General features: G+C 36.9%; 2 protein-coding genes across 3 annotated transcripts; one reads left to right on the plus strand and one right to left on the minus strand.

Moving 5' to 3' along the window:
• Positions 1-77: 77 nt before the first annotated feature.
• Positions 78-2,636, minus strand: ak6 (adenylate kinase 6). The gene is made up of 5 exons (XM_039659418.2): positions 2,495-2,636; positions 2,180-2,272; positions 2,009-2,067; positions 1,669-1,814; positions 78-1,325 (listed from the first exon to the last, which is right to left on the minus strand). Exons 1-5 carry the CDS (start codon positions 2,529-2,531, stop codon positions 1,136-1,138), a joined length of 525 nt encoding a protein of 174 aa, XP_039515352.1. The 5' UTR covers positions 2,532-2,636; the 3' UTR covers positions 78-1,135.
• Positions 2,637-2,723: 87 nt separating this feature from the next.
• rad17 (RAD17 checkpoint clamp loader component) lies at positions 2,724-7,984 on the plus strand. Of its 2 annotated transcripts, XM_039659417.2 has the most exons (17): positions 2,724-2,860; positions 3,225-3,310; positions 3,472-3,720; positions 3,990-4,067; positions 4,189-4,351; positions 4,528-4,664; positions 4,874-4,926; positions 5,008-5,130; positions 5,295-5,364; positions 5,722-5,833; positions 5,924-6,115; positions 6,230-6,315; positions 6,407-6,553; positions 6,710-6,856; positions 6,960-7,080; positions 7,251-7,308; positions 7,396-7,984. In XM_039659417.2, the coding sequence occupies exons 2-17, from the start codon at positions 3,266-3,268 to the stop codon at positions 7,640-7,642; spliced, it is 2,028 nt and encodes a 675-aa protein (XP_039515351.1). In that variant the 5' UTR covers positions 2,724-2,860; positions 3,225-3,265; the 3' UTR covers positions 7,643-7,984. The 2 variants fall into 2 exon arrangements, with proteins under 2 accessions (XP_039515351.1, XP_088986515.1); XM_089130389.1 differs by lacking the exon at positions 3,225-3,310 and having other exon boundaries at positions 2,746-2,860.
• The last annotated feature ends 7,024 nt before the right edge of the window (positions 7,985-15,008 follow it).

The following is a 15,008-nucleotide window of genomic DNA, read 5'->3' on the forward strand; positions in this document are numbered from 1 at the left end:
TTTTTTTTTGCAGGATGGCACAGTGTATGTAAAATGGTCACTAGGCTACTTATAAAAAATAATTCATAAAGAACAAAACAGTTTAAAATAGTTTATTTTAGAATGAACTTAAACACCTTGCTAAACATACTGTAGTTGATTAGGAAAACACAACAGCCCAACATATCGAAATTTCACATTGCTTGTGAACCTACTCACTGAATTTCATTCACGTGACTGCTTTATTCCAATAACCACTTAATCAGTGAAATTGGTTTGCACTTTGGAATATTTTTTAATATTTTTTTTTACTGATACAATCACTGAAAAGAAACCAAGCTGCAACATAAAAACCTTCAGCCATCTATTGCAACAGCACTGGACTAAAGCTTTATAGTCTAGATATACGGACTGAAGCAACAGAAATCTTTTTTGTCCATTCTTATGTTTTATTATTATTCCTACAATTGAAAATATGCCAGATGGACTTGATCCAAGAATGAATTTTTGCAGTTTTAGAAGTAGTTAGTTTGATTGTTGACAGAACATCAAGAGAGGAATAAAAGCAAAAAAATATATAGCAATGATAGAAATGGCAATTTAGAGGACTGATTAAAGTGAAAACAGACTCTACATCATGAGTGACTTTGTCCTGCTGTAAACAACACTTAACTAGATTAGTTTTAGAAAAGAATTACCCAATTTAATCTAATTATGTTAAGTATAAACTTATTATGTACTTATGAACCATATGATCATCTTGTGAGGAGAAACACCCATGCAATTTAGCATTATTTTTTGTGAGTAAGAGTTGATCCTACCAATACTAACATATGTAGAATGTTGCTGGTATTTGGGTGGCAGCTAAACAATTCTAGATCATTTCTCAAAGAATTTTATTAATCTTTAATCACTTATCAAGGCAGACCAAGACAAATAAAGTTACCCAATATAAAAATATTTATTTCTTCCATTCATTTTGGAATTGTGTTTAACTTATTTCAAATAGAGTAATCATTACCAGCCTCACACATTTTTAGTGCTTAGTGAATAGAAACATACTCTGTCTGGGGCCACAGTAACTATGAAATGTGATGTCTATCTACTCTGACATGAACTCAAAAGTGCTTGAGCTTTTCACATATAATGTCCCATGTCAATTGTTGTCTTTCATCCATTGTTCAATCCACTGAACAATTTGATCCAGATTCCTCTCCAGGTCCTCGGGAGTATTACTGGGGAGCTGGTGGACTATCTCCTCCTTGTAGGCTTCCATGGCTTCCTCAAAGATAGTCTGGAAGATCTCACACTGCACATTGTCCTGGAGCTTCTTTCCTATGTACCCTCTGAATATGAAAGATATGAAGCCAAATCACTGCAACAGGAAGCATACAGACACACAACTATATTTCTCAACTATACATTTGGCTCTTAATCACAAAGACTGAATATGCTATATGGGTGATTCATCAATCAGGGGAAGTTTTCTGCCCGTTAGGATGATTCAAAATGTCTTTACTCATTTATAGTGTTAAAATGTAAAAAAATGTTTCCTTGCATTACAGAATTTCCCTGTTTTGCTTAACCCTATCCCAAACTATTTTCAAGATTTCAAGTAGTCAAAAGTGCCACAAATCAAAGTATTACATGCTATAAATGTAATTATAATCCACTGTACTAAACACAAACCTGCTTTCAAGACGATTGTAGAGATTGGTGTTGTCTGTGCGGAGGACAAAAACAATGTGAAACCAGCGTTCAGGAAAGAAATCACAGCCATGGTAATCAATTATTACGCCTCCGTCTCCCATTTTGTCCTCCAGTTCATCCACAACCTAGAATATGAAAATGATCTTTACATTTATTATTTGTAATAATAACAGCTGAATACCTTACATTTATTTAATAGAAAGTAAAATGCATTTTGTTCAAGATTGAATTAAACAATTTCTGTGAATATAAATCAGAATAAAGGGGAACTACTAAACTAAAACATTCCAATTAGATCCATTATTACAGTAGTACATACCCTGTCCTCATCCAATATAGGGCACTGGTATTCTTCATCAAACCCATCGAACAGCTGACCTGAATAGATAATACAAAAGTAGAAAACTAGCAAAAAGTTGCAAAGTAAAAATAAATCCACATTTTTTAAAATATGAACAACAAAATTTGACTGCAATGAACAGCAACTTACTATCCTGTGCCAAATCCCCAACATTGACATAGGTTAGTCCTGTTCTCTGAGCCAACTCTTTGCCTAGAGTGGTCTTTCCTACTCCAGGAGTTCCTTTCATTTCATGAGGAAGCATAGCAATGTTTACATTTTAATAATACGCTATATTTTATACCCACTAAATAAACTACGTTTAAATGACATGGGAACACTCTTAATACATCATCAGCATGTCGTTTATTTTAAAACACACAACTTGCAATCGCATATTCGTTTATTTATAACATACGTCTATACTTTTGTATAATTACCAAGAGAAATGTTACGGCAGACTACCTGTGAGAAGAATGTTTGGTCTCTTCATGATTCTCATTGCAAGGTACCACACGTGGGAAAATTTTAATAAATACCACAGATCGTTTGACACAAAATATCAACTGGATATTCAGTATCAATAAGAAAACAAAAACAAGTGATATTCAGTTAATGCGTTGGTCATATCTTCGTTCTGGCTTACATAGATCAACATAAAAACGTGTTCACATTTTTTGGAGCGTAGTTGATGACGCAATCATAGTGCGCCAGCGGAGGGGCGGTTCACCACAGCTTTAAAGGGATAGTTAGCGCGATGTTACTTGTTACTTGCAAAAGCGAATAGTCGGCATTGTTATACTACAAAAATCATCTGTAGAAATGACCAGGGTGAGTTTGAAATTTACCGCCTAAACAGTGTGTTAGCTACGATTCTGATGTTTGGCTAGATAACTTGACAATGAGATTGCTAGCATTTGTAATATCAAGCTAACGGTCAGAAGGGAACCTTCTGAACTTGACTAACTTAGTAAGTTTAGTCAGAATGCCCGACAAAGCTTATTTAAAAAAAAATAATAATAATAAGAGATTAGAATTAAGCAATTTGTCTATTTAAATAGTGTTTCCTGCTCCCCTTGAGTTTACATTCACCACGCTCGTATTCTGATTTAAGCCTAACGTTACAGAGGTAAATCAAACCATCATGCGTTTTTATATATGATGTGAATTATTTTTGTTTTCAATTTCATCCCAGCGCAATTTTGCATGGAGTAACTAAATAGGACGTCAGAGTTGATGATGTCAAAGCTGTCTCTGGCAGGAAAGCAGTCCTCTGGAAAAGTATGTAACCTCAATGAAAGTTATTGATTCTTAATATCCCCCAAAACTGAACGTTTTACGTTCTTCAGATTGTAATCTGCACACTGAGAAGGGATGTAGATGCTCTAAATCTATTGATACTGGTGTATGTTACATGTGTTCTGTTCTTATTTCCTGTTAAGATAAACAACTGGGTTGAACCGTCATTTGGTGAACTGTTGGGAGGAGTGAATAGGACACTGAAAAGGGGGCCTCTCTCAGGGGAAAGCAAAACTACCAAATGGCCATCAACTGGTGACCAAACAGAGAAACAATCGAGGAAGAGGAAAGTAGATCCTCATGTGTCCAACAACCAGATCAGTGTGTCAAGTGAAGCATATAAACTAGACCAGGATGAGCCCTGGGTGGATCTACATGCACCCCAATCACAGGTACAGAAATTGTGCATCTCAGGGGTGCTCAGTACCGATTTTGGAAATCTACCTTAATGCAGTTTTGTTCCATCCCCTAACTAACACATCTAGCTGTGTGTTTGAAGTAAAACTAAACTTAATATAACTAAAGTTTAACTCTAGTCTAGGTCACACAAACTATTTCACTCTGAGAATACATGTTTATCTGCTACTTAACAATTTCATATTGTTTTTGTTTTCCCAATTTACAAGCAGTATTGCTTAAAATGCCTCTTTCTCTTTGACAGGCTGAATTGGCAGTCCACAAAAAGAAAGTCGAAGAAGTTGAAAGCTGGTTGAGAGTTCATTTGGACAAATCAAAAAAGGTCTGAAAAATATGACATGCATGTTGTGTGATGTATGTTTTAATCAGTTGGATATATTTCATATTATATTTCCTTTTTATATTTAATTTCACAGTTTGAATTTGTTGTTATATCTCCACAGGGTGGCGCCATTCTGTTGCTCACTGGGCCCTCAGGATGTGGGAAGACAGCTACTGTTCAAGTTCTTGCCAAGGATTTGGGTTTTCATATTCAAGAATGGTCAAATCCCTCAACCACCTCTCAGTACAAAATGGAAGATTTGTTCACACAAAGCTTTGATCCAGGTCAGGAGTCTTTTCTTCTTACTAGTGTACTAATGTAGCGAAATCATGCATCATTTCTAGTGAACGGGAATTATTTAGCAACCCTATTTTTAACGTATAGCGGAATCCTTTATAAATAGTTGTATCTCAGTCTCTGTTTTTGCTAGCTTGTTCATATGACCTTTTTATTTCAACAGATTCAAGGTTTAACAGTTTCCATGGCAGCTCACAAACAGGGTTATTCCAAGAGTTCCTGCTAAGAGCCAACAAATACAACCGTCTACAAATGAGCGGAGAGAAACGCACTGAAGACAGGAAAATAATTCTTATAGAGGTGCTGCACAGAACTGCTCTTCAAACATATTACTATGATGTTGAATATTTGGCTTTGTTTGTGCACATAAAATGCAAGCATAAAGTTAAAATACATTTTAGAAAAAAGAAAGCACTTAGCAAGTGCTTTTTACTTTCACAAGACTGATTAAATGAGCAAAAAATCTAAGCTGAATGACAATTTTTCATTGGTTCTTTTCTTTTTTTCAGGAGTTCCCGAACCAGTTCTATAGACAACCAGTGTGCTTGCATGGTATACTCAGGTGGGCACAAGTTCTATATTGAGGTATTTTAATGGCAAGATGTCACTGGTGTCTTTCATGCAATTTTCCTTGCTCTTTCAGGCAATTTATTAAGACTAGCCGGTGTCCATTGGTCCTGATTGTGTCCGATAGCCTCAGCGGGGACAAGAACTCCAGGCATCTCTTCAAGGATGTCCTGCATGAACTCGAAATTCACAATATTTGGTACAAATAAAAAAAAATCATTAAATATTTACTTAAAAGTATTCAAACCCAAGTTCATCATGTTAAATATTATTTACTCTGAACCTTCAATAAGACTTGAAATATGAAATATGTAAATGTATCCTGTCCTGGGTCCTGTTTAGCTAATTATTTCTCATTTTCAGTTTTAACCCTGTGGCTCCCACCAGTATGATGAAGGTCTTAAGCCGTATTGTGACCATTGAAGTGGGAAAGGTAGGTTGTGTGTGTATATATATGTGTATATATATATATGAAGAGTTCAGATGCAAAAGCCTCTAAGTGCCATTTGAAATTTTCTTCTAGAATGATAATTTTTATCAAGCTTGTATATTTAAGTTCAGTGATTTCACTTAAATGGCAATGATAATTACCTATTAATTGTTATTTAAGTGAAATTACTGAACTTAAATATACAAGTTTGATAAAAATCATCATTAAAGAAGAAAATTTCAAATGGCATTTAGAGGCTTTTGTATCTGAACTCTTCATATATTTGTGTATGTGTATATTTATGACTCTGAAATCCCCCGTTGTTGTGTCAAACCTTTCTTATCTAAACGGTCTTTGCAGAGTTCAGGCAGGATCTCTGTTCCTGATAAAGCTGCTCTAGATCTTCTCTGCTCAGGAAGCTCAGGAGATATTCGCAGTGCCATCAACAGTTTGCAGTTTTCTTCATTTACTGGTAAGTAAAGCTTTACTGACCAACAGCTTTATAATATATTATTATGGTATAGTTATGGTTAAATTATGCAATCATTCATTCAATTTTCAGACAATTGTCTAGAGAGGAGACTCTGGGCTTCTAAGAAAGGCAAGTCCTCTTCAGCAAAACCTGCTGTAAGGGCAAAGGGGAGGAGCAAGTCTTCAAAATCAACAAACATGCAGGTTGAAAGCCCAGCTATCGGAGGGAAAGATGCTTCACTCTTCCTTTTCAGAGCTTTAGGGAAAATCCTCTACTGCAAACGTTAGTCCATTTCACTACTATTTTTGAAACTTTCTTGCTGAAATGTTATTCTATATGATGAAGTTCATGTAAATTCATTTGTATTTATACAAACGGATGGCATATGATTTTTAGGTGAAAGCTATGACGGCTCTCAAGCACCCAAACTGCCTCCACATTTAACAGATCATCAGAGGGACAAATTGCTTGTTGATCCGGAAGTAAATATTAATATATAATACATGTCACAATTTATGTCTTTTTAATTTTTTTAATGTTCTAACAATCTTCTGATAATAATATTTTCCCCAGCTTGTCATTGAGCGTTCTCATATGTCAGGGGAGTTCTTCAACCTTTACCTGCATCAGAACTACCCTGACTTCTTTTCGGATGTGGAGGATATAGCACGGGCCAGCGAGTACCTTTCTGATGCTGACTTCCTGACAGCAGAGTGGAGTGTGAGTGCAAATGCTGTCAGACTTTCATAACAAAACACACACATAGGGATATGTCGAGTTACTCTTATTGTACTGCACATTTGAACCCAGAGGAGTATCATCATGTAGTATCTCTGCAACAACTGTTTTGTTTTTCTGGTGTTCCTCTTTTCACAGTCAAGGTCGACTATGTTGGAATACGGCACATCAGTGGCAACTAGAGGCCTTATGCACTCAAACTCTTCTCGAGCAAAAGCCAACAGCCAGTCCACTGCCGGTTTCAGGCCTCTTCATAAACCGCATTGGTTTCACATAAATAAGATGGTATGTTTATCTTTTTACTTTGGTGCATTTACATTATTTTGCATTTTAAAAATTGTTGAATGTAGTAAATGTTTCTATATTTTAACTTTTAATTTTGTGATAGTATCGAGAGAATTACCTGACCGCGCAGTCGCTCTTCTTAAATTTCTGCCTTACCCCTGTGAGCCTCCTGACAGAACTGGTGCCTTACCTTGCAAAGCTCACCAACCCAATGAGAAATCAAGGTGAACATGTGACCTTGGCATTTGCAAAATATAGAATGAAATGTTCAAATTGAATCAGACTGCATAGCATAATCTTTAAAGTTAAATATGTTTATTATTTACCTTTTTTTTCCCCTTGTTTATTTACATTTTTAAGTTATTTAATATATTTTTTATCTTTATCATATCAGCTCAAATAGCCTTTATCCAGAATGTTGGGCATCTTTCACAAAAGAGGGTTCCTGGAAGGTAAGGTTAACTAAACTTTGAAGTGTTGTTGCATTTGAAATGTCTAAAATATTATTGAAATGGTTTAATAAATGGCTTTATTTGCAGGTTGAGACTTGAAGCACTTGGTGACAAAGACTCAGGCATTTTAGATACCGACAGCGAAAATGATGAATCTTCTGCTGCTCAGCACCTTGAACCAGGTACTACACCAGGGAATGCCACAACTGAGTCCAACTTGTCAAATAGCCAGGATCCTCCTGGAGAACTTTCTGCCAGCCAGCCCCAGCCTGCAAACTCTGAAGCCCTTTTGGATGAGGAAGAGCTCTTAATTGAAGACTATGACAGTGATTGACTGATCACAAGTTATGGACTTATTAAATATCACTTGCTGGCCTGATGCAATTGTTGAAGATTTAGATTGTTTTTGTTTTTAAGATGGTAATTATTTGTAGATATTTATGTGCTTCAACGCAGTATGTTGATGTTGAGAATTGTTCATATGTTCTTGTTGAAATGTACATGTTTTGTACATTGTTTCAGCAGGTTTTTTGAAAGTATCTCTAAAACAGACAATTTACAGCCATAATTTAAGTTTAATGTTGTCATGGTCTAACAGTGCTCTGGGGCTGAGAAGTAGATACTCTATTCTTCAGTAAAAGAGGTGACTATAATAAATCAATGTTTGCAACTTTGATAGCTGTGTTTGTTATTGATTTATTAGGAAAATCTCTGAATCCATATTTGTTACTGCAAAGCTGGGGTCTGTGAAGATGGAGGGAGTCCACGGTTATATATTTGTTATTATGTTTTAAAATGACATTACAAATGTTTCAAATATTTTTTGTAATTATCTTCATAGCTTTGTTTTCAATTGTATTATTTTATCATAGTTAAAAGAAACATCCTCATCTCTGCAGCTGCTCCTATGTCTTAATTTTATTTCATGTTTTGGGGGGTGGAGAATCGTCCAAAATTCACACGCATAAGAGGAAAGTCAGGATGATACTTGTAGGCTTGTGTTATGAGCGATTTTCTGAAAGCTGTTAATGTCTTAGCCAGGGGACTGTAAAGCTTGAAACTCCCTGCTATAGAGCGACATTTCTTTATCTATTGTACCTACTTTTGTAATACCTGCAGAGCCGGCGCGAGCCTTTTGGGGGCCCTAAGCAGAATTTGATTTGGGGGCCCCTCCCATGACGCGAAGTCACCTGTGTTTGACGATTAATGACACAAATGTCACGCAATAATGATACATTATAAATGAATACACTTAGGTTATGTATTAGGCTACAACAAAATTAATACTTAATAAAAAGAAAATAGATGCCTACTTAAATAAAAAAAAGTTTTAACAGTCTTAAAACTGTCTCAAAACATATAAAAGAAATTATTTGCTAAAATTATGACAAAACTGAGAAACATAACAACAAGCCTATTGTTGAAAACTAAAAAACATTTGGCCTACTATTTCTCAAATGTCTCAATACAGTGTAACTGTCCTCAAAACCTTTATTATTATTATTATTATTATCGTAAGAGACTTTGTTAGATATTACATGACATAATTCAACAAAGTCTGTTACTATAATAGGGTCTAGAGCCTCCATTTTTGCACTCGTGGCCCTCTATCATAATCCAGAGTTTTGAGAAGATTGGAGAAACTTAATTTTTCGCCCGAAAATGAAAAAAAACGAAAGGGGTAACACTGTCGTTTTTTTTTCGGGTCGAAATTTTGAATTTCGATATCTCAGCTCTGGAAGGGTCTAGAGCCTCCATTTTTGCACTCAGGTCAAAGTCTTGTGGCCCTCTATCATAATCCAGAGTTTTGAGAAGATTGGAGAAACTTAATTTTTCGTCCGAAAACAAAAAAAAAAACGAAAGGGGTAACACTGTCATTTTTTTTTTCGGGTCGAAATTTTGAGTTTCGATATCTCAGCTTTGGAACGGTCTAGAGCCTCCATTTTTGCACTCAGGTCAAAGTCTCGTGGCCCTCTATCATAATCCAGAGTTTTGAGAAGATTGGAGAAACTTAATTTTTCGCCCGAAAATGAAAAAAAACGAAAGGGGTAACACTGTCGTTTTTTTTTCGGGTAGAAATTTTGAATTTCGATATCTCAGCTCTGGAAGGGTCTAGAGCCTCCATTTTTGCACTCAGGTGAAAGTCTCATGGCCCTCTATCAGAATCCAGAGTTTTGAGAAGATTGGAGAAACTTAATTTTTCGCCCAAAAACGAAAAAAAACGAAAGGGGTAACACTGTCGTTTTTTTTTCGGGTTGAAATTTTGAGTTTCGATATCTCAGCTCTGGAAGGGTCTAGATCCTCCATTTTTGCACTCAGGTCAAAGTCTTGTGGCCCTCTATCATAATCCAGAGTTTTGAGAAGATTGGAGAAACTTAATTTTTCGCCCAAAAATGAAAAAAAACGAAAGGGGTAACACTGTCATTTTTTTTTCGGGTAGAAATTTTGAATTTCGATATCTCAGCTCTGGAAGGGTCTAGAGCCTCCATTTTTGCACTCAGGTCAAAGACTCGTGGCCCTCTATCATAATCCAGAGTTTTGAGAAGATTGGAGAAACTTAATTTTTCGCCCGAAAATGAAAAAAAAACGAAAGGGGTAACACTGTCGTTTTTTTTTTCGGGTCGAAATTTTGAATTTCGATATCTCAGCTCTGGAAGGGTCTAGAGCCTCAATTTTTGCACTCAGGTCAAAGTCTTGTGGCCCTCTATCATAATCCAGAGTTTTGAGAAGATTGGAGAAACTTATTTTTTCGCCCGAAAACGAAAAAAAAACGAAAGGGGTAACACTGTCGTTTTTTTTTTCGGGTCGAAATTTTGAGTTTCGATATCTCAGCTCTGGATGGGTCTAGAGCCTCCATTTTTGCACTCAGGTCAAAGTCTCGTGGCCCTCTATCATAATCCAGAGTTTTGAGAAGATTGGAGAAACTTATTTTTTCGCCCGAAAACGAAAAAAAACGAAAGGGGTAACACTGTCGTTTTTTTTTTTCGGGTCGAAATTTTGAGTTTCGATATCTCAGCTTTGGAAGGGTCTAGAGCCTCCATTTTTGCACTCAGGTCAAAGTCTCGTGGCCCTCTATCATAATCCAGAGTTTTGAGAAGATTGGAGAAACTTAATTTTTCGCCCAAAAATGAAAAAAAACGAAAGGGGTAACACTGTAGTTTTTTTTTCGGGTCGAAATTTTGAATTTCGATATCTCAGCTCTGGAAGGGTCTAGAGCCTCCATTTTTGCACTCAGGTCAAAGACTCGTGGCCCTCTATCATAATCCAGAGTTTTGAGAAGATTGGAGAAACTTAATTTTTCGCCCGAAAATGAAAAAAAACGAAAGGGGTAACACTGTCGTTATTTTTTCTGGTCGAAATTTTGAATTTCGATATCTCAGCTCTGGAAGGGTCTAGAGCCTCCATTTTTGCACTCAGGTCAAAGTCTTGTGGCCCTCTATCATAATCCAGAGTTTTGAGAAGATTGGAGAAACTTAATTTTTCGCCCGAAAACAAAAAAAAACGAAAGGGGTAACACTGTCATTTTTTTTTTCGGGTCGAAATTTTGAGTTTCGATATCTCAGCTTTGGAAGGGTCTAGAGCCTCCATTTTTGCACTCAGGTCAAAGTCTCGTGGCCCTCTATCATAATCCAGAGTTTTGAGAAGATTGGAGAAACTTAATTTTTCGCCCAAAAATGAAAAAAAACGAAAGGGGTAACACTGTCGTTTTTTTTTTTCGGGTCGAAATTTTGAATTTCGATATCTCAGCTCTGGAAGGGTCTAGAGCCTCCATTTTTGCACTCAGGTCAAAGTCTCGTGGCCCTCTATCATAATCCAGAGTTTTGAGAAGATTGGAGAAACTTAATTTTTCGCCCAAAAATGAAAAAAAAACGAAAGGGGTAACACTGTCGTTTTTTTTTTCGGGTCGAAATTTTGAATTTCGATATCTCAGCTCTGGAAGGGTCTAGAGCCTCCATTTTTGCACTCAGGTCAAAGTCTTGTGGCCCTCTATCATAATCCAGAGTTTTGAGAAGATTGGAGAAACTTAATTTTTCGCCCAAAAATGAAAAAAAAAACGAAAGGGGTAACACTGTCGGTTTTTTTTCGGGTCGAAATTTTGAGTTTCGATATCTCAGCTTTGGAAGGGTCTAGAGCCTCCATTTTTGCACTCAGGTGAAAGTCTCATGGCCCTCTATCAGAATCCAGAGTTTTGAGAAGATTGGAGAAACTTAATTTTTCACCCAAAAACGAAAAAAAACGAAAGGGGTAACACTGTCGTTTTTTTTTTCGGGTTGAAATTTTGAGTTTCGATATCTCAGCTCTGGAAGGGTCTAGATCCTCCATTTTTGCACTCAGGTCAAAGTCTCGTGGCCCTCTATCATAATCCAGAGTTTTGAGAAGATTGGAGAAACTTAATTTTTCGCCCAAAAATGAAAAAAAACGAAAGGGGTAACACTGTAGTTTTTTTTTCGGGTCGAAATTTTGAATTTCGATATCTCAGCTCTGGAAGGGTCTAGAGCCTCCATTTTTGCACTCAGGTCAAAGACTCGTGGCCCTCTATCATAATCCAGAGTTTTGAGAAGATTGGAGAAACTTAATTTTTCGCCCGAAAATGAAAAAAAACGAAAGGGGTAACACTGTCGTTTTTTTTTCTGGTCGAAATTTTGAATTTCGATATCTCAGCTCTGGAAGGGTCTAGAGCCTCCATTTTTGCACTCAGGTCAAAGTCTTGTGGCCCTCTATCATAATCCAGAGTTTTGAGAAGATTGGAGAAACTTAATTTTTCGCCCGAAAACAAAAAAAAACGAAAGGGGTAACACTGTCATTTTTTTTTTCGGGTCGAAATTTTGAGTTTCGATATCTCAGCTTTGGAAGGGTCTAGAGCCTCCATTTTTGCACTCAGGTCAAAGTCTCGTGGCCCTCTATCATAATCCAGAGTTTTGAGAAGATTGGAGAAACTTAATTTTTCGCCCAAAAATGAAAAAAAACGAAAGGGGTAACACTGTCGTTTTTTTTTTTTCGGGTCGAAATTTTGAATTTCGATATCTCAGCTCTGGAAGGGTCTAGAGCCTCCATTTTTGCACTCAGGTCAAAGTCTTGTGGCCCTCTATCATAATCCAGAGTTTTGAGAAGATTGGAGAAACTTAATTTTTCGCCCAAAAATGAAAAAAAAAAACGAAAGGGGTAACACTGTCGGTTTTTTTTCGGGTCGAAATTTTGAGTTTCGATATCTCAGCTTTGGAAGGGTCTAGAGCCTCCATTTTTGCACTCAGGTGAAAGTCTCATGGCCCTCTATCAGAATCCAGAGTTTTGAGAAGATTGGAGAAACTTAATTTTTCACCCAAAAACGAAAAAAAACGAAAGGGGTAACACTGTCGTTTTTTTTTTCGGGTTGAAATTTTGAGTTTCGATATCTCAGCTCTGGAAGGGTCTAGATCCTCCATTTTTGCACTCAGGTCAAAGTCTCGTGGCCCTCTATCATAATCCAGAGTTTTGAGAAGATTGGAGAAACTTAATTTTTCGCCCAAAAATGAAAAAAAAAAACGAAAGGGGTAACACTGTCGTTTTTTTTTCGGGTCTAAATTTTGAATTTCGATATCTCAGCTCTGGAAGGGTCTAGAGTCTCCATTTTTGCACTCAGGTCAAAGACTCGTGGCCCTCTATCATAATCCAGAGTTTTGAGAAGATTGGAGAAACTTAATTTTTTGCCCAAAAATGAAAAAAAACGAAAGGGGTAACACTGTCGTTTTTTTTTCGGGTCGAAATTTTGAGTTTCGATATCTCAGCTCTGGAAGGGTCTAGAGCCTCCATTTTTGCACTCAGGTCAAAGTCTCGTGGCCCTCTATCATAATCCAGAGTTTTGAGAAAATTGGAGAAACTTAATTTTTCACCCAAAAATGAAAAAAAACGAAAGGGGTAAGTAACACTGTCGTTTTTTTTTCGGGTCGAAATTTTGAATTTTGATATCTCAGCTCTGGAAGGGTCTAGAGCCTCCATTTTTGCACTCAGGTCAAAGTCTCGTGGCCCTCTATCATAATCCAGAGTTTTGAGAAGATTGGAGAAACTTAATTTTTCGCCCAAAAATGAAAAAAAACGAAAGGGATAACACTGTCGTTTTTTTTTCGGGTCGAAATTTTGAATTTCGATATCTCAGCTCTGGAAGGGTCTAGAGCCTCCATTTTTGCACTCAGGTCAAAGTCTCGTGGCCCTCTATCATAATCCAGAGTTTTGAGAAGATTGGAGAAACTTAATTTTTCGCCCGAAAATGAAAAAAAAACGAAAGGGGTAACACTGTCGTTTTTTTTTCGGGTCGAAATTTTGAATTTCGATATCTCAGCTCTGGAAGGGTCTAGAGCCTCCATTTTTGCACTCAGGTCAAAGTCTTGTGGCCCTCTATCATAATCCAGAGTTTTGAGAAGATTGGAGAAACTTAATTTTTCGCCCGAAAACAAAAAAAAAACGAAAGGGGTAACACTGTCATTTTTTTTTCGGGTCGAAATTTTGAGTTTCGATATCTCAGCTTTGGAAGGGTCTAGAGCCTCCATTTTTGCACTCAGGTCAAAGTCTCGTGGCCCTCTATCATAATCCAGAGTTTTGAGAAGATTGGAGAAACTTAATTTTTCGCCCAAAAATGAAAAAAAAACGAAAGAGGTAACACTGTCGTTTTTTTTTTCGGGTCGAAATTTTTAATTTCGATATCTCAGCTCTGGAAGGGTCTAGAGCCTCCATTTTTGCACTCAGGTCAAAGTCTCGTGGCCCTCTATCATAATCCAGAGTTTTGAGAAGATTGGAGAAACTTAATTTTTCGCCCAAAAATGAAAAAAACGAAAGGGGTAACACTGTCGGTTTTTTTTCGGGTAGAAATTTTGAATTTCGATATCTCAGCTCTGGAAGGGTCTAGAGCCTCCATTTTTGCACTCAGGTCAAAGTCTTGTGGCCCTCTATCATAATCCAGAGTTTTGAGAAGATTGGAGAAACTTAATTTTTCGCCCAAAAATGAAAAAAAAAACGAAAGGGGTAACACTGTCGTTTTTTTTTTCGGGTCGAATTTTGAGTTTCGATATCTCAGCTTTGGAAGGGTCTAGAGCCTCCATTTTTGCACTCAGGTCAAAGTCTCGTGGCCCTCTATCATAATCCAGAGTTTTGAGAAGATTGGAGAAACTTAATTTTTCACCCAAAAATGAAAAAAAACGAAAGGGGTAACACTGTCGTTTTTTTTTTCGGGTCGAAATTTTGAATTTCGATATCTCAGCTCTGGAAGGGTCTAGAGCCTCCATTTTTGCACTCAGGTCAAAGTCTTGTGGCCCTCTATCATAATCTAGAGTTTTGAGAAGATTGGAGAAACTAAATTTTTCGCCCGAAAATGAAAAAAAACGAAAGGGGTAACACTGTCGTTTTTTTTTTTTGGGTCGAAATTTTGAATTTTGATATCTCAGCTCTGGAAGGGTCTAGATCCTCCATTTTTGCACTCAGGTCAAAGTCTCGTGGCCCTCTATCATAATCCAGAGTTTTGAGAAGATTGGAGAAACTTAATTTTTCGCCCAAAAACGAAAAAAAAACCGAAAGGGGTAACACTGTCATTTTTTTTTCGGGTCGAAAATTTGAATTTCGATATCTCAGCTCTGGAAGGGTCTAGAGCCTCCATTTTTGCACTCAGGTCAAAGACTCGTGGCCCTCTATCATAATCCAGAGTTTTGAGAAGATTGGAGAAACGTAATTTT

This window comes from Pimephales promelas, chromosome 4, assembly GCF_988280905.1.
Source record: "Pimephales promelas chromosome 4, fPimPro1.hap1.1, whole genome shotgun sequence".
Classification (NCBI taxonomy): Eukaryota; Metazoa; Chordata; class Actinopteri; order Cypriniformes; family Leuciscidae; genus Pimephales; species Pimephales promelas.